The sequence below is a fragment of the Hemiscyllium ocellatum genome, chromosome 35, assembly GCF_020745735.1.
Source record: "Hemiscyllium ocellatum isolate sHemOce1 chromosome 35, sHemOce1.pat.X.cur, whole genome shotgun sequence".
NCBI classification, from domain to species: Eukaryota; Metazoa; Chordata; class Chondrichthyes; order Orectolobiformes; family Hemiscylliidae; genus Hemiscyllium; species Hemiscyllium ocellatum.
Genome location: NC_083435.1, coordinates 36,717,714 through 36,741,799, shown reverse-complemented (window position 1 = coordinate 36,741,799; position 24,086 = coordinate 36,717,714). Strand labels below are relative to the sequence as shown.

The following is a 24,086-nucleotide window of genomic DNA, read 5'->3' as shown; positions in this document are numbered from 1 at the left end:
TCCCTGTCCCTGTACTGCAGGGATCAATTCCCAACAAGTGGGATCAGTTACAATTGTCCCCAAGAACCCAGGAATGTATGGGATATAGGTAAAGCAGTGTTGCTTCTGCAACCATAATTACTTATGCAAGGTCAATGAACTCACACCGGTGTATAATTGTTTCAGCCAAGGGCTGAGTTAACAAGAATGAAAACTATGTGAAGGAAATGTATAACTGTTTTTGTATTAGCTAAAATGTACATACAAGAATGAAATGTGCCTGTAAACAATGGTAGATGTTATAGACAATTAGATAATGTGCTGTACGGGGAGGGGGTGTAGGTTAAACTCGATATGTCTGTCCAAACAGGTACAAGCATCTGGTTCCCGCTTCTGCAAAAACAAACCAGACCACAATCAGGAGGTCATAACGCTCAGGATGGGCAAAGACTGAAAGGAAATATCGCTTTAGCAAGCAAGGAAGCAGCTGGCAGTGAGGGAGGATATTCGCTAAAAATAGACCACGAGAGTGAAATACTGCTGCTTCAGATCTTGTCTCGGACTGAAATTATTGAAGTGAGTGGGGTCTATTTCCCACAATTGGGGGCTGGTCTGGGATATCTTCCATCGCTGGGAGGGAGAGGCTGTCCCTGGACACTGAGAAGATGCGTCCCATTCCCAGTTGAGGAGCGGTCTCGTGCCTTGGGTTGGTGGTAAGAATCTTTGAAAGGAGACTTCAGAACCACGCAGTGGGGAGAGTAAAGCCAGCTCTGAATGCGGAGAACGGCCAGGCAACTCCATGCACAGACCAAGGTAGGAACATTGACTTTTAAGTACTGCATTGGTGGCTGGGATTGATTTCTAGTAGTTAATCAGGGACTAACGAAGAAACTCAATATAGGCTGCACCGAGGGTAAGGACAGAGCCTCTGAGGATAAAAAAGGAAATGGGAATGGAGGCGGGGTCCCTGACAACATACCTCCAGAAAGTCCTTTGGGAGGGATGGTCCCCGAAGTTTGATTGAGGTTAGAGTCCCCTGGGTTTGATTGGGGTTTGAGTTAGAATGGCCTTGGTGACTGGGAGTGTGATCCCTGTCAAACTAAGGGACTGATGGGTTGGCCACGATGGGAGGCAAAGGAAGCAAAAATGAGGCACCTGGGATAAAGGGGAAAGAATTCCCAGAAGATATCCCTCCAGAAAGTCCACACTCGGGATGGATGTTGAAAAATTGGACAAGGGGAAAAGATAAGAAAAAGATGATGAAATATTGTTGCTTTGTGTGGACTAAGGAATCCATTCTTTGTCCCACCATCTTCTGGCCAAAGGATGGGTCGGACGAAGACTGGGTTTGTAAGTGATTGAATCTATATGTCAATGGAAAACAGCCTTTCAGTCAGGAGGGATCAGATTATGCTTCAAGTTGGAAGGGCTCGTAGCTGAAGGGCTACTGAGGGTACACCTTGTAACTAACTCATGGCCAGACATCCAGAAAAATATTCAAAAGATAGAGGGGGGAAGCAAGGAGCACCTAGAGGTGCTGTTGTGGGAAGCTCAGAAAGTGTCTGTGGGATACTGTGTGTGTGTGTGTGTGTGTGTGTGTGACTGTGTGTGACTGTGTGACTGTGTGTGAGAAAGAGAGAGAGAGAAAAGAGCTGTACACCTGGTAGAAAGTTTAACCCTTTGTGATTCAGTTTGAATGCACATTTGTTTGTTGGTGATTGAGTGTTTGTACTTTGTTCCCAGGAGCTTGAGATCCGGGACTGTTTTGAATCTGATTTCTATTATGGAAATTTAACATGATTTCTTTTAAGGTTAAGGATTTTACAGTGATTATGAAATAAAATGTTAACTCCTGTTCTTTTTACAGGTCATGACTGCCTTACTATCAGTGTCTAACTAATCCCTTTTATCCTTACATAAAAGCGATTCATGGAGGACAGGTGAAGTTTCAGTTCAACATTAGATTGTAATAAAAAATATCCTCTGGTTAATATCGGTGACCTTGGATTCAGCCATTGTTCATGCAGTAGAAGTTTTTTAACTTGAACAGACAAATCCTTCTAAGGCAGCTCTGATTATTTCACGACTTATAACATTGTAATTGAGCAATGATTGGTCAGGACTACTGAAGAAAACTAATTTTGGATTTAAATTGAGGGACTAAAACTGGGTGATTATAGTGGATTTCAAAGTTGGGAACTGTATGCATTTTGCATTTTAAATATTAAATACTGAATACATCATTAATTTCATAATTGTCTGGAAATTGCTATTGGACAGCTTGAGTTGGTGAAACATTTGTGCAGCAGGACATAGCTGGGTAATTCTCAGCTAGATAACAGTGTTCTCGCTTGGTAGGGAGGAGAGTTAGATCCAGAACTTGACGCTCCAGGACTGTCGCTGAGATACAACCCTGACTGTGGACAGTGACATTTATTGATATAATGTGGAGTCAGATTATCTGAAAATTCCAAAAGCAAAATGTTACCAATGCTGGAAATCTGAAATAAAAACAAAAAAATTGATGGAGAAACTCCAAGTCTGGCAGCACGCGGAACAGAGGTAATGTTTCAAGTTTGATATGAGGCTTCTTCTGAACCAGTTCTGAAAAGTCAAATCAGACTCAAACTGTTTGCTCTGTTTCCATTGATGCTGCCAGATTATCGAACCCCGACACTGTGAGAACAGGCCTTTCGACCCTCTGAAGGGTAACCCACCTCCCCTCCAATCAATTGCTGTACATTTGCCCTGACGAATGAACCTAACCTTCACATCCCTAAACAGAATGGACAATTAACCGAACCTGCACATCATTGGGCTGTGGGAGGAAACCCACGCAGACACTGGGAGGACATGCCAACGCCACGAAAACAGTTGTCTGGGACTGGAATCGAACCGCGGTCTCTGGTGCTGTGAGGCAGCAGTGCTAACCCCTGAGCCACTGTGTCATTGAGCTGTTCCAGGGTTTGATGTTTTTATTTTACAGTTGAAAATGGACATTTCTGAAAATGGGTTTGTCAAAATGAAACCAAGATGGACCATCCCCTCCGCCATTCCAGTTGATGATGATGATGATGAAAGGTCAGTGATGATAGAATTCACTTGCACTTTGTCATCACTTATCTCGGGAATCTGGAAGCATCCCCCACCCAGTAGAACATGGTGAGGGTCTCAGTGGGGGGGTGGGGGGGCAAGACCATGCTGAAGGGTAGACACTTCCGTGCCAGCAGCAGCTTGGCAAAGGGGGCCTTGTACCTCATCCCCAGGTCCATGGGGGAGGCAGTGAACAAGAGGGACTGTCAAGTTGAACATGGTTTCCTTTATTTTGCTGCCTGAATATTCAATGCTTTGGGTTTTTGTGTGTGTTTTAAGATGATGCCAGTGAATGGTAACACCATACAACACTTTTTACTGTATTTTGTAACAAAAAAACACATCACAACAAATAAATCAAATGAAATCAAATCAAAGCTAGGAAATGATTAGTTAAAATACTCAGCCCACTGAAATCTAGGTTCATTTTAGAACATAGAAAAATACAGCAGTACAGGCCCTTCAGCCCTCGATGTTGCACCGACCAAATCCTACCTAACCTACACTAGCCCAATAACTTCTATGTGCTTATCCAATGCCCGATTAAATGACCATAAAGAGGGAGAGTTCACCACTGCTACTGGCAGGGCATTCCATGAACTCACAACCCGCTGAGTAAAAAATCTACCCCTAACATCTGTCCTATACCTACCACCCCTTAATTTAAAGCTGTGTCCCCTAGTAACAGCTGACTCCATTAGCGGTAAAAGGTTCTCAGTGTCTACCCTATCTAAACCCCTAATCATCTTATACACCTCTATCAAATCTCCCTTAAACCTTCTTTTCTCCAATGAGAACAGCCCCAAGTGCCTCAGTCTTTCCTCATACGATTTTCCTACCATGCCAGGCAACATTCTGGTAAATCTCCTCTGCACTCGTTCCAATGCCTCCACATCCTTCCTATAGTATGGCGACCAAAACTGCACACAATACTCCAGATGAGCCCACACCAGAGTCTTATACAACTGCAACATGACCTCAGGACTCCGGAACTCAATTCCTCTACCAATAAAGCCCAGTACACCATATGCCTTCCTCACAGCACTATTTACCTGGGTGGCAACTTTCAGAGATCTGTGTACATGGACACCAAGATCCCTCTGCTCATCCACACTACCAAGTAGCCTACCATTAGCCCAGTAATCCATCTTCTTGTTACTCCTACCAAAGTGAATGACTTCACACTTAGTTACATTGAATTTCATTTGCCACCTTTCTGCCCAGCTCTGCAACTTGTCTATATCCCGCTGTAACCTGCCACATCCTTCTTCACTGTCCACAACTCCACCGACTTTTGTGTCATCCGCAAACTTGCTCACCCAGCTTTCAAGCCCCTCCTCTAGATCATTTATAAAGATAACAAACAGCAATGGTCCCAAAACAGATCCTTGTGGTACACCGCTAGTAACTGCACTCCAAGATGAACCTAGTCCATCAACTACTACCCTCTGTCTCCTTCCAGCCAGCCAATTCCTAATCCAAACCTCTAATGCACCCTCAATGCCATACCTCCGTAGTTTTAGCATTAGCCTACCATGGGGTACCTTATCGAAAGCCTTGCTAAAATCCATATACACCACATCTACTGCTTTACCCTCGTCCACCTCCTTAGTCACCTTCTCAAAGAACTCAATAAGGTTTGTGAGGCACGACCTGCCCGTCACAAAACCATGCTGACTATCCTTGATCACATTATTCCTATCCAGATGTTCATAAATCTTATCCCTTACAATTCTCTCTAAGACTTTGCCCACCACAGAAGTGAGACTCACTGGCCTATAGTTACTCGGGCTATCCCTACTCCCCTTCTTGAACAAGGGGACCACATTCGCTATCCTCCAGTCTTCTGGTACTATTCCCGTTGATAATGACGACATAAAAATCAAGACCAATGGCTCTGCTATCTCCTCCCTAGCTTCCCAGAGGATCCTAGGGTAAATGCCATCAGGCCCAGGAGACTTATCTATTTTCATCCTTTCCAGTATTCCCAAAACCTCTTCCCTACATACTTCAATGCCATCCATTCTAATCACTTGTGACTCAATATTCACACCAGCAACAGTGTCCTGTTCCTGAGTGAATACTGACGAAAAGTATTGATTTAGTGTCTCTCCAATCTCCTCCGCCTCCACGCACAACTTCCCACTACTATCCTTGACTGGACCGATACCTACCCTAGTCATCCTTTTATTCCTGACAAACCTATAGAAAGCTTTTGGGTTTTCCCTAATCCTACCAACTAAGGACTTTTCATGTCCCCTTCTCGCTGCTCTTAGCTCTCTCTTTAGATCCTTCCTGGCTACCTTATAACTCTCAATCGCCCCAACTGAACCTTCACGCCTCATCCTTACATAGGCCGCCCTCTTCCCTTTTACAAGGGATTCCAATTCCTTATTAAACCACGGCTCCCTCATAAGACCCTTTACTCCCTGCCTGACTGGTACATACTTATCAAGGACACTCAATAGCTGTTCCTTGAACAATCTCCACATATCATTAGTGTTCTTATCTTGAAGCCTGTTTTTCCAATCCACGCATCCTAAGTCATGCCTCACCGCATCATAATTTCCCTGCCCCCAGCTATAACTCTTGCCCTGCAGTGCACACTTATCCCTCTCCATCACTAAAGTAAAAGTCACCGAGTTGTGGTCACTGTCCCCGAAGTGCTCACCTACCTCCAAGTCTAACACCTGGACTGGTTCATTACCTAGAACCAAATCCAGTGTTGCCTCACCTCTTGTTGGCCTGTCTACATATTGTGTCAGGAAACCCTCCTGCACACATTGGACAAACACCGATCCATCTAACGAACTCGAGCTATAGCTTTCCCAGTCAATATCTGGGAAGTTAAAGTCCCCCATAACAACCACCCTGCTACTTTCACTCGTCTCCTGAATCATCCTCGCAATACTATCCTCTACTTCTCTCGGACTATTAGGAGGCCTGTAGAAAACACCTAACAGGGTGACCTCACCTTTCCTATTTCTAACCTCAGCCCAAACTACCTCAGATGGCAAGTCTTCCTCCATCGTCCTTTCCACCGCTGTAATACTATCTTTGACTAGTAATGCCACACCTCCCCCTCTTTTACCCCCATCTCTGACCCTACTAAAACATTTAAACCCTGGAACCTGCAACAGCCATTCCTGTCCCTGTTCTACCCACGTCTCTGTAATGGCCACAACATCGAAGTCCCAGGTACAAACCCACGCTGCAAGTTCACCTACCTTATTTCTTATACTTCTGGCATTGAAGTATACACGCTTCAAGCCACCTTCCTGTTTACAGGCACCCTCCTTCGAGATCGATGCCTTGTTCCTAACCTCCCTACACTCAAGGTCCTGTACCCTAAAGCTACAGTCCAGGTTCCGATGCCCTTGCGGAGTTAGTTTAAACCCTCCCAAAGAGCACTAGCAAACCTCCCCCCAAGGATACTGGTGCCCCTCAGGTTCAGGTGTAGACCATCCTGTCCCACCTTCCCCAGAAAGAACCCCAGTTGTCCAGAAACCGGAATCCCTCCCTCCTGCACCATCCCTGTAGCCACGCATTTAACTGCTCTCTCTCCCTATTCCTCGACTCTCTATCATGTGGCACGGGTAACAAACCAGAGACAACAACTCTGTTTGTTCTAGCTCTGAGCTTCCAACCTAGCTCCCTGAAAGCCTGCCTGACATCCTCACCCCTCTTCCTACCTATGTCGTTGGTGCCAACGTGGACCACGATCTGGGGCTGCTCCCCCTCCCCCTTCAGGACCCGGAAAACACGATCAGAGACATCACGTACCCTTGCACCTGGGAGGCAACATACCAATCGTGAGTCTCTGTCGCCCCCACAAAACCGCCTATCTGTACCCTCACTATTGAGTCCCCAAGAACTATCGCTCTACCTTTCTCCACCCTTCCCTTCTGAGCAATGGGGACAGGCTCCGTGCCAGAGGCCTGAACCTCGTTGCTTACCCCTGATAAGTCATCCCCCCCACAAGTATCCAAAACGGTATACTTGTTCTTGAGGGGAATGACCGCAGGGGGTCCCTGCACTGGCTGGTTCCTCCCACTCCCCCTCACTGTCACCCATCTGTCTATAACTTTCGGTGTAACTACTTCCCTAAAGCTCTGATCTATGACCCCCTTCTGCCTCCCGAATGATCCGCAGTTCATCCAACTCCAGCTCCAGTTCCCTAACGCGGTCTTGGAGGAGCTGGAGATGGATGCACTTCTTGCAAGTGTAATCAGCAGGGATGCTAATGGCTTCCCTCACCTCATACATGTTGCAAGAGGAACATTGCACTGCCTGCACTGCCATCCCTCTAAAAAGTAAGCTTTAAAACTAAATCTAAAGAAACAAACAAGCAAAATGCAGCACTTACCTGCTTGCCACAACGGGTCTTATTATTAGGTTAGAGGAGGAGGGCGGGTGGAAGGCTCTACCCCTGTAGTGCCTCGGGTTCCTCGCCTGCGCGCTTATATAAGAAAAAAACCCTACCCAGGTAACCTAGCGCGACACCAGCTTCCGGGTCCGCCAGGCACTTTAAAAAAAACTTTAAAACTTTTAGCTGTTTAAAAAAAAACACGAACTGGACTTACCCCGCGACTTCAAAAACACCACCACACAGCCGTTACTTGGTCCGCCGAGAGAGACAACAGTGTCTGGGAGGGTGAGATAGGGTGAGGAGGGATGGGGAATTAGTCTGGCAGGGTTTAACAGTGTCTGGGAGGGTGGGTCAGGGTCAGGGAAATTAGTCTGGTAGGGTTTAACACTGACTGGAAGGGTGGGACATGGTCAGGAAGGGAGGAGAATTAGTCTGACAGGGCTTAACAGTGTTTGGGAAGGCGGGACAGGGTCAGGAGGGGAGGGGAATTATTCTGACAGGGTTTAACAGGGTCTGGGAGGGTGGGACAGGGTCAGGAGGGGAGGGGAATTATTCTGACAGGGTTTAACAGGGTCTGGGAGGGTGGGACAGGGTCAGGAGGGGAGGGGAATTATTCTGACAGGGTTTAACAGGGTCTGGGAGGGTGGGACAGGGTCAGGAGGGGAGGGGAATTATTCTGACAGGGTTTAACAGGGTCTGGGAGGGTGGGACAGGGTCAGGAGGGGAGGGGCATCAATCTGACAGCGTTTAACACTGTCTGGGAGGATGGGACAGGGTCAGGAAGGGAGAGGCATGAGTCTGACAGGGTTTAACAGTGTCTGGGAGGGTGGGACAGTGTCAGGAGGGGAGGCGAATTAGTTTGACAGGGTTTAACAGTGTCTGGGAGGGTGAGACAGGGGCAGGGAGCGAGGGGAATTAGTCTGACAGGGTTTAACAGTGTCTGGGGGGGTGGGACAGTGTCAGGAGGGGAGGGGTATTAGTCTGACAGGGTTTAACAGTGTCTGGGAGGGTGGGACAGGGTGAGGAGGAGAGGGGAATCAGTCTGACAGGGTTTGACAGTGTTTGGGAGGGTGGGACAGGGTGTGGGGGGAGGGGAATTAGTCTGACAGAGTTTAACAGTGTCTGGGAGGGTGGGACAGGGTGTGGGGGGAGGGGAATTAGTCTTACAGAGTTTAACAGTGACTGGGAGGGTGGGACAGGGTCAGGAGGGGAGGGGGGTTAGTCTGACAGGGTTTAATAGTGTCTGGGAGGGTGGGACAGGGTCAGGAGGGGAGGGGAATTAGTCTGACAGGGTTTAACAGTGTCTGGGAGGGTGGGACAGGGTCAGGAGGGGAGGGGAATTAGTCTGACAGGGTTTAACAGTGTCTGGGAGGGTGGGACAGGGTGTGGGGGGAGGAGAATTAGTCTGACAGAGTTTAACAGTGACTGGGAGGGTGGGACAGGGTCAGGTGGGGCGTGAAAATGTTACCTATCACTGGAGCTACATTAAAATGTCACTCACCGAATCATGAAGGAGCTGGAACAGACATATCAGAAGCTGAGAAAATAAAATCAGACCGTGAGAAATGGAACAAAATATAAACGTGACCATTTTGAGTTATTGTCGCTCAGTCACAGGACCCAGGATTCAATTCCCCTCAGCATGAACAAACCAGACCCAGGGGGCACAGCACAAAGGGAGTGGAGGAAGAGGGATTGGAGGGAGAGAGTGGATGGTGGGGTTGAGGGAGTGCAGTGTGGGGGATGGGGAAGTGAAGGGTGAGGCAGTGGGACACTGGGGCCTGAGGGAACAGGAACTGACTGGTGATGGATGGGGGATAACGGATGAAAAAGCAAAGAATTGGATGGAGACGAATGAGGGGGGAAGAAGGTGTGAAAATGAGGAAGAAGTGGGATAAGAGACAAGAGTTTGAGGGTCTTCAGAGTGAGGAGGGTGGCAGATGTGTCAGCCTGAGGAACACTCAGTGCAATGTAACTCTGTACTTGCAAATCCCTCTCCCATCATTCCCAACATTCTGTCCCCTCAGTCACTTCCTGGGAGCTGTTGTGTAGGTCCCACCTGGTGAACCTGCAGAAACAAAATAAATGCCCATTAGAATGGGGAATACTCCATTCTCAAAGGATGACAACACAGTGTGAGGGAATTGAGGTTCTGTAAGAAATCCTAGCTCCCACATTCCTTTCCATCCTAACCTTTTATGGAGATGCTGGAGATCTCTCCCATCCCATTGATATTCAGTCAGTGAGGAGGTGAGAGTGTGTGAAGGGTTTAATGATCAATATTGGACCTGGACTGGGCCGATCACCTGAAGGAAAGTCAGACATGGGACAGGACGTGTGTATACGTGTGTATGTGTGTGTCGGGGTTTATTCAGTTCCATTCTCCACAGTGCCCTGTACTCCCAGTACTGGAGATTCCCCCACACTCACCCTGTCCCCTCACTTCCACATTCCCCTCCCTCTGATTCTTACCTCTCCAGGGTTTTTTCCAGATGATTATTCCGAATATTGCAGCCATTGCAGCGACTAATCCAATCACAATTCCAAGATGAGCATATCCTGCACTGTTTTTCAGGACTTCTGAAATACATTTGAATAACATCAGGATTATCTGTGTTCCTGGATCCGTCCCCAATTCGTGTCAATTCGAGACAATTGAAAAGAACGTGTCCGTTGGGACTTGATGGGATTGGTTTAACATTGGTTTGACCATCACCCAGTTTCACTCTCCAGTGAAGTCCCTAAAGGTCCTATTGAAGGGGGTGTAAACACCGTGTTGTCCCAATCTAGGGGGATAATATCCATGTTTACAGAAGGCGCTAGGTTAAGAGACGGACTCAAGGGACAGTAACAGAGTAAATGAGTGAATTCCATCTGCTTCCGTTTTATCCAATGTGGGGAAGTGTGCAATCAGCCACTTTAGATCTGAGGAAGACAAATCTGAACCCTTTCCTGCTGTTGTGAGATTATGTTGTGAGGTTAAATATAATGCATTTAGCAAGGCCATGTATAAACATCATTAAAAATCTCATGCATGTTTCATTAAAAAACACAGAAAGTTAATAGAGTGTTGGCCTTTATCTCAAGGGGGTTACAATATAAAGTGGCAAAGTGCACCTTCGGTCAGACTCTATCCAGAGAATGACATTGTGTCCTGAACATCAAACCTCACATCAGACAGACTGTTCTTGGAGTGGGGTATAGTGGAGATTCAGTTGAGTGAACGATAAGCACTGGTCACATTAACCTCATTAACCTGCTCCTGGGATGTGGGGGTGACAGAGACAGAGATGCCTGCAGCACAGAGAGAGACCCTTCAGCGCATCATGTTAACAACAACCAATAACTGTTCTCATCCCATTTTCAAGCATTTGGCCATAGCCTTGTCAGCCTTGGAATCACAAGGGCACATCTAAATACTCCTTAAATGCTAATGAGGGTTTCTGCCCCAACATCCTAACAGATAGTGAGTTCCAGATTCCCACGACCCACTTTTCCTCACAGCTCCTCGGAACGTTCTCAGTATTAATGTGGATGTTCTCAGACTTATATAATATCTATTCCCCGGTCTCTAGACCAGGCATATCCTGGTAAATCTCCTCTACACCCTCTCCAGTCCTATCACGTGAATGAACTAATGATTTCATTGTCATGTGTATTTTACAGTGAGAAAACAGTAAAATACAGTGAGAAGATTTTTCACTGTCACCACAATCTGACGCCATTTTGATTAGTTTTAAGAACAAGGGGATGGCACAGTGACTCAGTGGTTAGCACTGCTGCCTCCCAGTGCCAGGCACCCAGGTTCGATTCCAGCCTCAGGCGACTGTCTGTGTGGAGTTTGCACATACTCCCCTTGTCTGCATGGGTTTCCTCCCCCAATCCAAAGATGTGCAGGTCAGGTAAAGTGGCCATGTTAAATTGCCTATTGTGTTCGAGAATGTGGGTGAGGTGCATTAGTCAGGGGTAAATGTAGAGTAATGTGGAATGGGTTCATGGTCTCCAACATCACCTCCACTCTGTCTCCCACTGCTCCCGGACAGGAAGATAAAGACAAAAAAATGGGTCTGGGTGGATACTCTTCGGAGGGTCGGTGTGGACCTGTTGGGCTGAAGGACCTGTTTCCACATGATTGGGAATCTAATGTATTCAAAAAGAAATTACAGGCACAATGTGTCATCAAGATGGCGGTAGAGTATAGCTCCACGTCTCCTCTGAATGCTTTTCCATTTTTTTGGTCGTTCTGTTCGTACTCACCTCTTTTCCTGAGCTTGGACAGCATCAGCAGCAGCAAGGTATCCCAGTGTGGACTCGACTGGGCCTAGTGTGGACCTTGTGATGGTGGTAAGTGAGCCTTGCTTACTTACTTTACCAGGGCCGAGCATGGGGAGCTGGCATCAGAATTGGCAGCTGCTACCCAGCGGGGGCGATGTTGGTGGGGTCGGCCCAGCAGCGAAAGGTGGCACCTGAGGATCAGTAACTTCATCATTGGTTGGACCCAGCTCTAGTGATGGAGATACAGTGGTGGGAGGGCCTCACAGTGACATTGATGAGGTTGGCTAAATGGTGAGAGATGAGACTCTGATGTTGGTGGATCCGGTGCGGGTGGCAGCAAGGTGGTGGCAGAGGAGAATTGGCCCAGATATACAAGATGGCGCCTGAAGAGTGGCAGCTTCAACGTTGGTTGGGTCCAGTGTAGAGAGTGGGCGAGGCAGTGGGAGAGGGATAGCGCTGCAGCATCACCGATGATGAGTTGTCTCAGGACTCATGGACTCTCTTGAAACTTTAACTCTCGTTTTTTTGGTTTTTTAAAAATAGAATCCCAACTGTGTCGAAACAGGTTCTATGCCCAACATGTTCACACTGATCCTCCGAGGAATATGAACCCATGAACCCATCCCCCTTACAATAGAATCCCCTCTGACTATGGCCCTACAAGTCTTTTTCCCGCCCTTCTGAACAGCAGTGCCCACCACGGTGCCATGATCCTGGAAACTGCTGCCCTCCCCTGGTGAGCCATCTCCCCCAACAGTATCCAAAGCGGTATACCTGTTTTGGAGGGAGATGACCGCAGGGGACACCTGCACTGCCTTCTTGCTCTTTTTCTGCCTTTTGGTCACCCATTCACTGTCACCCTCAGCAGTTCTAACCTGCGGTGTGACCAGTTCACTAAACGTGCTACCCACGACCTCCTCAGTGTCTCGGATGCCCCACAGTGAGTCCAACCGCACTTCCAGAGCCACCACACGGTCAAACAAGAGCTGCAGCTGGACACACTTCTTCCAAGTGTAAGGAGATTAGATCGGCGGTTCTGTGGCTGAAAACGGGACTCCCATATGGGCACCAACGATATCAGTAAATGATTGAGATGAAGTTAAAGTGGAGGAGCTCAAAGGTAGTGACCTCGGATTACTCCCAGTGCCACGTGCTAGCCAGGGGAGAAATGAAAGAATAGGCAGGATGGACATGGGGCTTGAGGGATGGTGTAGATTTGTGGGACATTGGGACCAGTTCTGGGGAAGGTGGGACTATTACAAATTGTCGGTCTACATCTGAACCAGACTGGAACTAATGTCCTTGGGGGAGGTTTTGCTACTGCTGTTGGGGAAGGTTTAAACTAATGCGACAGGGGGCTGGGAACCAGAAGAGACAACTAGTAGACAGTGAGTTGGAAACTGAGACTGAAAGGATCATGAAGTTAGTATTACCAAGGGGAAGAGTAGGCAGACAGCAGATGAACGCAAAAGAACTGGCAGCCTGAAGCGCATATACCTTAATGCATGACGTTTTGTGGGTAAGGCAGAGGGACTTAGGGCTTGGATTGGTGCCTGGGAGTATGGCATTACTGAGATCACAGAGGCTTGGTTGAAGGAAGGGCATGATTGGCAACTAAATGTTCCAGGATATAGCTGCTTCAGACAGGACAGGGAGGGAAGTAAAAGCGGGCGAGGAGCTGCATTGCTGGTCGGCGATGATATCATGGCTGTGCTAAAGGAGGACACTATGGAGGGCTTGGGTAGTGAGGCATTATTGGTGGGTCGGAGAAATAAGAAGGGCTCAGTTACATTGTTGGGGCTGTATTACAGGCCTCCCAACAGTGAGCGTGAAGTAGAAGAACAAATAGGTGAACAGATTATGGAAAGGTACAAAGGCAACAAGGTGGTGATGATGGGAGATTTTAATTTTCCCAACATTGACTGGAATACATTTAGTGTCAGAGGTCTGGATGGGGCAGATTTTGTAAGGAGCATCCAGGAAAGTTTTCTGGAGCAGTATGTCAATAGTCTGACAAGGGAAGCAGCCATATTGGATCTGGTGTTGGGGAATGAACCAGGCCAGGTGGTAGAAATTGCAGTGGGGGGTTTTCTTTGGGAATAGTGACCACAATTCTGTAGGATTTAGAATACTCGTAGATAAAGGTGAGAGTGGTCCTAAGGGAAGAGTACTAAACTGGATCAAGGCCAATTATATCAAAATTAGGCAGGAGCTGGGAAATGTGGATTGGACACAGATATTTGAAGGGAAGTCCACATTTGAGATGTGGGAGGCTTTCAAAGACAGGTTGAAAATAGGCATGTCCCGTTAAAGGCAAGGGATAGGAAAGGCAAGATTCATGAACCGTGGACGATCGGAGAAATCATGCAACTCGTCAAGAGGAAAAGGGAAGCGTACATAAAGTCCAGGCAGCTTAGAACAGAACAGGCCTTGGAGGGAGAGTCAGACCAATCTTAAACAAGGAATCAAGCAGCTAAAAGGGGTCATGAAATAAGGAGAATCCCAAAGCCTTTTATTCATATATAAGAAGCAAGAAGATAACTAGAGAAAGGGTTGGTCCACTAAAGGATAAGGAAGGAAGGTTGTGTGTTGAACCTGAGAAAGTGGGTGAGATTCTCAATGATTACTTTGCATCAGTGTTCACTGAGGAGAGGGACATGAGATTAGAGAGAGAAGTTTGTTTACTCTGGATCACGTTGACATAAAGAGGCAAGATGTGTTGGATAGGCGAAAGGATATTAAGGTGGACAAATCTCCAGGACTTGATAGGATCTAACCCAGGTTACTGAGGGAGGCGAGAGAGGAAATAGTTGGGGCCCTGACAGATATCTTTGCAGCGTCCTTAAACACAGGTGAGCTGCTGGAGGACTGGAGGGTTGCTCATGTTGTCCCCCTGTACTAGTAGGGATATTCCAGGTAACTACAGACCAGTGAGCCTGATGTCAGTGGTGGGAAACGTGCTGGAGAATAGAGTTCTTTGAGGAAGTGACCAAGTTGATAGATGAAGGAAGGGCTGTAGATGTCATATACATGGACTTTAGTGAGGCATTTGATAGGGTTCCCCGCAGTAAACTAATGGAGAAAGTGAAGTCACATGGTGTACAGGGTGTTCTAGCTAGGTGGATAAAGAACTGGTTGAGCAACAGGAGACAGAGAGTAGTAGTTGAAGGGAGTTGCTCCAAATGGAGAAAGGTGACCGGTGGTGTTCCACAGGGGTTAGTGCTGGGGTCACTGTTGTTTGTGATATACATAAACGATCTGGAAGAGGACATAGTTGGTCTGATCAGTAATTTTGCAGAAGATACAAAGAATGGTGAGGTAGCAGAAAGCATAGGGGACTGTCAAAGAATACAGGAGGATATGGATAGACTGGAGAGCTGGGCGGAGAAGTGGCAGATGGAGTTCAATCCAGACAAAGGTGAGGTGATGCATTTTGGGAAGTCTAATTCTAGAGCGAAATATACTGTAAACGGAACAGTCTTGGGAAAGGTTGATGAGCAGAGAGATCTGGGAGTGCAGGTCCAGTGTACCCTGAAGGTTGCTGCACAGGTGGATAGAGTGGTCAAGAAGGCATGCCTTCATCGGACGGGGTATTGAGTATAAGAGCTGGCAGGTCATGTTAACATTGTACATGACATTGGTTCGGTCGCATTTAGAATACTGTGTACAGTTCTGGTCGCCACATTACCAAAAGGATGTGGACGCTTTGGAGAGGGTGAAAGTGAGGACTGCAGATGCTGGAGATCAGAGCTGAAGAAGGGCTCATGCCTGAAATGTCGATTCTCCTGCTCCTTGGATGCTGCCTGACCTGCTCCGCTTTTCCAACAACACATTTTCAGCTTTGGAGAGGGTGCAGAGAAGGTTTATGAGGTTGTTACCTGGTATGGAGGGTGCTAGCTATAAAGAGGGGTTGAGTAGGTTAGAATTGTTTTCATTAGAAAAAAGGAGATTGAGGGGGGACCTGATTGAGGTCTACAAAATCATGAAGGGTATACACAGGGTGGATAGGAATAAGCTTTTTCCCAGGGTGAAGGATTCAATAACGAGAGGTCACACATTCAAGGTGAGAGGTGAAAAGTTTAAGGGGGATACATGCGGCAAATACTTCACACAGAGGGTGGTAGGTGCCTGGAATGCGTTGCCAGGAGAGGTGGTAGAGGCAGGCACGATAGATTCATTTAAGGTGCGTCTGGACAGATGTATGGGTAGGTGGGGAGCAGAGGGATACAGATGCTGAAGAATTGAGCAACAGTTTTAGTCTTGGGGGGCCGAAGGGCCGGTTCCTGTGATGTAAATTTTCTTTGTTCTTTGTTCATTTCCCTACATTTCCCTCTGACTAATGCACCTAACACTATGGGCAATTTAGCATGGCCAATTCACCCTAACCTGCACATCTTTGGACTGTGGCAGGAAACTGGAGCACCCAGAGGAAACCCACACAGAAATAGGGAGAAAGTGTAAACTCCACACAGACAGGCCACCGACTTGGGAATCGAACTTGGGTCCCTGGAACTGTGAGGCAGCAGTGCTAACCACTGAGCCACCGTGCCGTAATATGGATTCCAGAACTGTACACAATCATCTCGCTGTGATATAACCAAGTTTTGACACATGTCCGGTGTAACTTCCTTTATCTTCAAATCTATGACGCAGTTAATAAAAGGCAAGTGTAACACATGCCTTCTTAACCACTTCATCTCCCTGTCCTAATACCTTAAGGGACCAGTGACCAGGCACATCAAGGGCCCTCTGATTCTCGGTGCTTCCCAGGATCCATCATGTATTCCCTTGCCTTGGTTGTCCTGCCCCAGTGCATCATCTTCGCCTTATTCAGAGTGAATTCCATTTGGCACTGATCAGCCCACCTGACCAGAACATCTATATCTTCCTGTAATCGAAGGCTATCCTCTTCACTATGTCCCACCACACTCATTTCATATCATCTGAGAACTTACTGAATAACCCTCGAACATTTAACTTTACGTAATTTCTATAAATCATAAACAGCAGTGTTACTGTCTGGTCTAGCATTTATAAATCAATCCTAATTGGTCAGAGGGCAGTTGAGAGTTGCCCACACTGCTGTATGTCTGGAGTCACATGGAGGTGAGAACGGCTGATTTCCACCCAAAAGGGAATTCATGAACCAAACAGGTTTACACAACAATGGTTTCATTGTCATTATTAGACTCTTAATTCCAGATTTTCATTCAAATCAACTTCCACCATCTAACATATTGAATACAAACTCAGGTCACCAGGATGTTATTCAGGTCTCTGGATTAATAGTCTCGTGATAATACCACCTCGTCATCACCTCCCCTCCTCACTAAAAGAGGGAATTCCACCCACCATCATTGTACCCAGTCTGGGGAAGTGTGAGTCTCAGAAAATCTAAGGTCAATCTCAGAAAGAGCTATCAAAGTATGTTCATAGTTTTAAAAGTTTAGGTGTTATAAAAAAAATGGACACACACACAGACACACACACACAAACAGACACTCACACACACACACACGGACACACACAGACACACACACACTCTCCAGTCCCTTACCCCACTGATAGAGCTTGCCCTCTGCCAGGCTGCTGTGTTCAATTTGACAGGAGTATTGATCCTCATTCCCAGCATTGATCTCAATCTCTTTCTGGATCTGATGGGTCCCATCGTGGTTCGGTCGTACCCCTGAGGATTGGGTCCCAGACATGACCTCTCCATTCCTTAGCCAGGTCACCTCGATGTCTACAGGATAAAACCCAGTGACCAGGCAGGAGAGAGTGAGCGGCTTGTCCTGACCATTGGGCTCCCTCCTGGAGATGAACACTTCAGGCTGAACTGTGATGGGATAGGGGAAAACACAAACAATAGACAGACACTGAGTGGAATGGGAGAACGGTTTCATAGATCAGTGAGGTTAGATCAGAACATGGGATCAAAACTGAAATATATACCTTTCCTTCCAAAATACTGCTTTCCAGCTTGCAAATATCTCTTTAAATTCTGAACAAATCCTTGCTTGAGATGTGTTTCCCAATATTTGTTCCAGGATTCATCAGCATTCCATTTCTCTTTAGTCTTTACTGCATTGTGATTGGTTGCAATCCATCTCATTCTATCTAGCTCTAAGCTGAGGTAATCCTCTCCATCAAATCCAACTCGCATCGATCTCTTAATAGAGCCGTCATCAGTGATCTCGGCAATTGCTATCCATTGAAACACATGAATTCCTATCGGTGATCAAACAGGAAATAGTATTTAATTTTTTGCATAAAATGACAATCACTCTGATCAGAGGGGAAACACAATCTAGCGTCAGGTAGAATCAGGGATCAGTGCTGGGGATGGACTGAGTGGAGTGACCCAGAGGTTAGTGGTGGGGGATGGACTGAGTAGATCACTCACTCAATCATGAACCATCTCTTGATCTTCATTAGTGTGATGCAACTTTATAAATACCTCAGTCAGAATAGGGAAAAGGAATAGAGTAACACTCTGCAAATCTCCTGTTCAAATTGTACTCCATAAGGAATGCTGAAATGTTACAGGGAACAGTATAACTCAGGCTCTGTTCCTGCCTGTCACTCATTGGAAAGAAAAAGAATAAAATTAAACTTGTTTTTAAAAAGCAAGTTTCTTGATCTCTAGGAATGCTGAAGTGTGATGTAATTCATTACCTTTAGTAATTGTTTTAAAAGGAGGCAATGTGGGAGATAATTTGCACACAGGAAGGCTCCTACAAACTTCCAAATGATGAAAACTGAAGTTTGATACTGACCAGGGTGTTGGGGATAACCTCCCTGCTCTTCATCTACATAAAGCCAACGGAGAGTCTGTTCAGCATCTCATCTGACAGACAGCAACTTCAACAGCACAGCATTCTGTACAGCCTGAACTGGCATGTTCAGTGTAATTGCTGGGTTTATGCCCTGGGGTGGGGCTTTGTACCTACAACCTTCTGATGCAGAACCCAGAGGGACACCATCTGCACCATAGACAACACTACCCTTCAGTGAGTGACCCTGAACCCTGGGGAATGGAGTAGGAAGCTCAGAAGGAGACAGAGGGAGAACAGAGTCTCATTGAAACTGGAGAAAAGCTGAAATAAAAAGGAATTTATACAGGAAACACAGAAAGCTAGCACACAAGGGCAGCAGGTAACCAGGAAGGGGCATGAACTGTTGTCCCTTGTTTCAAGGGGTTAGAGTATATGTGTAGGGAAGTCTTAATACAATGGTACAAGATGCTGGTGAGACCACATCTGCAGTACTGAGAGCAGTTTTATTCTCTTATTTAAGGAAAAATAATATTTCATTCCAGGCAGTTCAGAGAAGACTCACTAGGAGGATCCCTGGTGTGGAGGGATTGTCATATGAGCAAAGGCTAAACAATACTGACCAAGTTGAGAGATGAAGGAAGGGCTGTTGATGTCATATACATGGACTTTAGTAAGGCATTTGATAAGGTTCCCCATGGGAGACTGATGGAGAAAGTGAAGTCACATGGTGTGCAGGGTGTTCTAGCTAGGTGGTTAAGAAACTGGTTGAGCAACAGGAGACAGAGAGTAGCAGTTGAAGGGAGTTTCTCGAAATGGAGAAAGGTGACCAGTAGTGTTTCACAGGGGTCAGTGTTGGGGCCACTATTGTTTGTAATCTACATAAATGATCTGGAAGAGAGCACTGTTGGAATGATCAGCAAGTTTGTAGATGACACAAAGATTGGTGGAGTAGCAGAAAGCATAAGGGACTGTCAGAGAATACAGGAGGATATAGATAGACTGGAGAGTTGGGCGTTAAAGTGGCAGATGGATTTCAATCCAGACAATATGAGGTGATGCATTTAGACAAGACTAATTCTAGAGTGAATTATACAATGAATGGAAAAGCCTTGGGAAAAGTTGATGGGCAGAGAGATCTGGGAGTGCAGGTCCATTGTACCCTGAAGGTTGCTGCACAGGTGGATAGAGTAGTCAAGAAGGCTTGCCTTCATTGGATGGGGTATTGAGTATAAGAGCTGGCAGGTCATGTTAACATTGTACACGACATTGGTTCAGCCGCATTTAGAATACTGTGTACAGTTCTGGTCGCCACATTACCAAAAGGATGTGGACACTTTGGAGAGGGTGCAGAGGGTTGCCTGGTATGGAAGGTGCTAGCTATGAAGAAAGGTTGAGTAGGTTAGGTTTATTTTCATTAGAAAAAAGGAGATTGAGGGGGGACCTGGTTGAGGTTTATAAAATTATAAAGGATATAAACAGGGTGGATAGAGACAAGCTTTTTCCCAGGGAGAAGGATTCAGTAACGAGAGGTCACACTGAGAGCTGGAAAGTTTAAGGGGGTACACGTGGCAAGTACATCACACAGAGAGTGGTGGGTATTTGGAGTGCATTGCCAGCATAGAGGCAGGCACAGTAGATTCAGTTAAGATCCGTCTGGACAGATGCACGAGTAGTTGGAGAGCAGAGGGATACAGATGCTTAGGAATTGACCGACAGGTTTAGACAGTACATTTGGATCAGGCTTAGAATGCCGATGGGCCTGTTCCTGGGCTGTAAATTTTCTTTGTTCTTTGTATGGGAGTCTATTTACTGGAGTTTCGAAGGATGAGAGGTGATCCCATTGAAACATATCAAATTCTGAAGGGGCTGGACAGGATAAATACTGAGAGGATGTTTTTCTTCATGGGAGAGTCTAGGCTCAGAGGGCACAGACTCAGAATAAAGGGGTGCCCATTTAAAATTGAGATGAGGAGGAGATGAGGAGGATTGATAGTCCTTGCCAGAGAGAGCTGTGGGGAACACATCCTTTGCATGTTTAAGGCTAAGGTCAGAGGTCACATGACACCAGGTTATGGTCCAGCAGGTTTATTTGAAATCACAAGCTTTCGAAGCGTTGCTCCCTCATCAGGTAAAAATTCAAATTGTGATTCTACATAAACCTGCTGAACTGTGGCCTGGTGCCACGTAACTTTGTCCACCCCAGTCCAATCATATTTTAAGGCTGAGACGGAGAATTTTGGATCGATCGGGGAATCGTGAGTTTGCGGAGAAAGGAAAGTGAATGTGAGGAATGTTGGATCAGCCATGATCCTATTGAATGAGTGAGCAGGTTCAACAATTCGAATGGCCTGCTCCTGTTCCTATTTCTTACACAGAGAGAGAGATCAGACAGAGTGAGAAAATAATCCGAATTGGAGAAATGGAAGCCCAGCAGCTCAGTGGTTAGCACTGTTGACTCACAGCATCAGGGACCCAGGTTCAATCCTCGCCTCAGGTGACTGTCCATATGGAGTTTACACGTTCTCCCTGTGTCTGCATTCTCTGGGTGCTCCAGTTTCTTCCCACAGTCCAATGATATGCAGGTTAGTGGATTGACCATGCTAAATTACCCATAATGTCTCAGGACGTGCAGGCTCAGTGGGTTAGCCATGAAAAATGTGGAGTTACAGGAATGGAGTGGGTGGGATGTTCTTTGGAGAGTCAATATGGACTCAAGTGGCCTGCTTCCACATTGTAGGAATTCTATGAAATTCCATATCACTGAACTTACCAGATGTCCGGTTTGTACTTTTCATCATCGTATTCAGATTCTCCTTTGCCATGTCTGATCGTGTATTCCCGAGACCTGTGAGATATTCCCAGTACTCTGCATCAAAATAGTCCACCATGAACTGCTGCCTGGGGACCATCCGACCAATATTAGTGTCATGATAATTGAGTTGAACTCCATTGACTATCGCAATGTTAGTCACCTCCGGAAAATCCTTAATGCCAGAGACTGCCGTGTAGATCACAGTCAGTGAGTGGGTGTCTGCAAATATCAGTTAAAGAAGGGGTTAATAAACATTTACATAGTATTGAAGACGTATGCCCCTGAAATTCCGACACACCTAACCAAGATGTTCCAGTACAGCTCAACGTGACAATGTGGAAAATTGCTCAGGTATGACCTGTACACAAAAAAGCAGGACAAATCCAACCCAGTGAATTAACCACTCCATCAGCCTGTTCTCGATCATCAATAAACTGGTGGATAGTGTCACCAACAGTGCCATCAAACAGCAATAACCTGCTCAGTGACGTCAGGTTTAGCTTCCCCCAGGACCACATTACAGCCTTGGTTCAAACATGGACAAAACAGCTGATTCCAGCAGTGAGGTGAGAGTGACAGCCCTTGATATCAGTATCACCTTTGACCGAGTGTGGCATCAAGGAGCCCAGCAAAACTGGAATCAATGGGAATCAGCTTTCTGTTGGTTGGATTCATACTTGGCGCATGGGAAAATGGTTGCAATTGTTGGAGGTCAGGTGTAGCAGCTCCAGGACATCTTGCCAGCAGCTTCTCAGGCACTTTCCCTCCATTATAATGTCAGGAATAAGAATGTTTGCCGATGACGGCACAACATTCAGCATTGTTCCGACTCCTCAAATATTGAAACAGTCCATTTCCAAATGGAGCAACACCTGGATAATATTCAGGCTTTGGCTGGTAAGTAGCAAGTTATATTGGAACCAAACACAGGTCTCATGTACTGACCAACTGAAATAGGTGAGAATGCAATGCATCCCTTTAATATTCAATGGTGTTACCATCACTGAATTGTTCAGAAACTGAAGTGGATTAACCATGTTACTGTAAGCAAGAGCAGGTCAGATTTTAGGAATTCTGCAGTAAGTAATTCACCTCTTCATTCCCCAAAAACTAGCAATGTCATCATTCATTCTTTATTTAAACCAATGCACAGCAGTGTGTACCATCTCCAAGATTCACTGCAGAAACTTAACACAACTTCTCTGACAGCACCTTCCAAACGTGTGACATCTACCATCTACCTTCGAGGAGGACAACAGCAAGAGATGCAAACGTACACTAACCCCTGGAAATTCCCCTCCAGGCCACACACCATCATTTGGAAATATATCGCCATTCCATAACATTTGCTGGTTCATAATCCTGGAACTCCCTGTTTAACAGCACTGGGTGTGTATCCAAACCCCACAGCTCGCCAGCACCCTCGCAAGGGCATGTGTTCCCTTTGGAATGATCAATAGCAAGGGGGCAAAATTTTAACGAGAGAGGCAGGAAGTTTCAAAGGGATTTGAGGAAAAGTCTTTTTCACTGAGAGGGAGTTGGGCTGGAATGCACTGCCTGGGGAGGGGAGTTGAGGTGGGAACAGTCACAACAGATCAAAATTATTTGGGTGAACCCTCGATGAGCACATTCATGGTTCCGGGCCGTTCACTTGGAAGTGGGACGAATGTAGATTTAGTGTATTGCTGGCAGTACAGACTCGATAGGTTGAGGAGTCGCTTCTTTACTGGATGGATATATAACTCCAACTCAGGATGAGTAATAATTGCGAGCCCAGCCAGCAACACCCACCACAATTGCATCCATCTCTAAATTTTAATAGCAACTTGCACAGACATAGTCGATCACAAACCTTGGGTCTTTCACTAACCTGCAACAGTGACCTGTGACACAACCGGTATATCATTGTCCTGGACAAGTAACCTAGAATGCATTGAAGAAAGATATTGAGGAAACCTTCCTGACCAGGGAGCATCCGGAGTGAGGAATTCAGGACAACCCAAGGGCAGGTCTGTGGTTTATCGCCAAAACCAGAAAAGATGTGGTGTGAATGAATCCGGATTGAAATGAAGAGAAACAGGAATATTTGGGAGGATGAAGTGTGAGACCATGGGGGACAGTCACTGTGTGAACAGTCTCTCTGTCAAACAGGGGGATGGACAATCCCGAGCAGGATCCCCACTGTCCTTCACTGAGCTTTTTAATCAGCCCTTTATACACGGCCAGTAGGATGTTGGTGTCTGAGATAACCCGGCCTATTCAACCATGAGGGCATCACAGCTGGGCCTGGGCTGGGTTAAACATGGAGTCTCCTTCTCCTCCCCGCAGTGTTTACAAGACTTTAGACCAGGAATGATGAAGCTGTTTGGCTTCTCCCAATCGATGTGAAAATTAAAATTCTCCATTGGAACCATTTCCCATTTGCTCGGAGCTTCTCTGATCTCGGGGTTTCTACATCCTGCTGTCAGGAGACCTGGACACAAATCCCATCAGAGTCTCCCAGACTGTGCTGCCTTCAATGTGTAAAAGATCAGGCTGGCTGTATAACAGGCGGCTGATCAAACATCCCCCATTTCAAACTCTCCCCAAGAGACTCACATTCACCCCAGACACAGAGAGAGAGAGAGAGAGAGAATGGAAAGCTGAATTCTGTACTTACCGGGAGAGACCCGGGAAAAACACAGGGAGATGGAGAGAAGGATCAGCAACATTCTGGGAATCCACTCTCCCTATTCCAATCAGTGATTGGGAATAAAACACAGAGGGGAAAACTGCTATTGAG

General features: G+C 46.4%; 1 protein-coding gene across 4 annotated transcripts; it reads right to left on the bottom strand.

The window, feature by feature from the left end:
* Positions 1 to 235: 235 nt before the first annotated feature.
* Positions 236 to 24,086, bottom strand: LOC132832428 (class I histocompatibility antigen, F10 alpha chain-like). Of its 4 annotated transcripts, none has more exons than XM_060850410.1 (7): positions 23,964 to 24,086; positions 21,263 to 21,523; positions 17,669 to 17,944; positions 17,274 to 17,552; positions 9,914 to 10,021; positions 8,943 to 8,978; positions 236 to 372 (listed from the first exon to the last, which is right to left on the bottom strand). In XM_060850410.1, exons 1-6 carry the CDS (start codon positions 24,013 to 24,015, stop codon positions 8,947 to 8,949), a joined length of 1,008 nt encoding a protein of 335 aa, XP_060706393.1. In that variant the 5' UTR covers positions 24,016 to 24,086; the 3' UTR covers positions 236 to 372; positions 8,943 to 8,946. The 4 variants fall into 4 exon arrangements, with proteins under 4 accessions (XP_060706393.1, XP_060706392.1, XP_060706390.1 ...); XM_060850409.1 differs by lacking the exon at positions 236 to 372 and adding an exon at positions 2,426 to 2,440; XM_060850407.1 differs by lacking the exons at positions 236 to 372; positions 8,943 to 8,978 and adding an exon at positions 9,068 to 9,509.

Bases quoted from the DNA above. Each gene is read 5' to 3' on its own strand.
- LOC132832428 (XM_060850407.1), bottom strand. From the start codon at position 24,015: ATGTTGCTGATCCTTCTCTCCATCTCCCTGTGTTTTTCCCGGGTCTCT. The intron at 17,945-21,262 runs GTAAGTTCAGTG...GATCACCGATAG, and splicing joins AAGTACAAACCGGACATCTG to GAATTCATGTGTTTCAATGG. The intron at 9,510-9,913 runs GTAAGAATCAGA...TTGTTTCTGCAG, and splicing joins CTGGAAAAAACCCTGGAGAG to GTTCACCAGGTGGGACCTAC.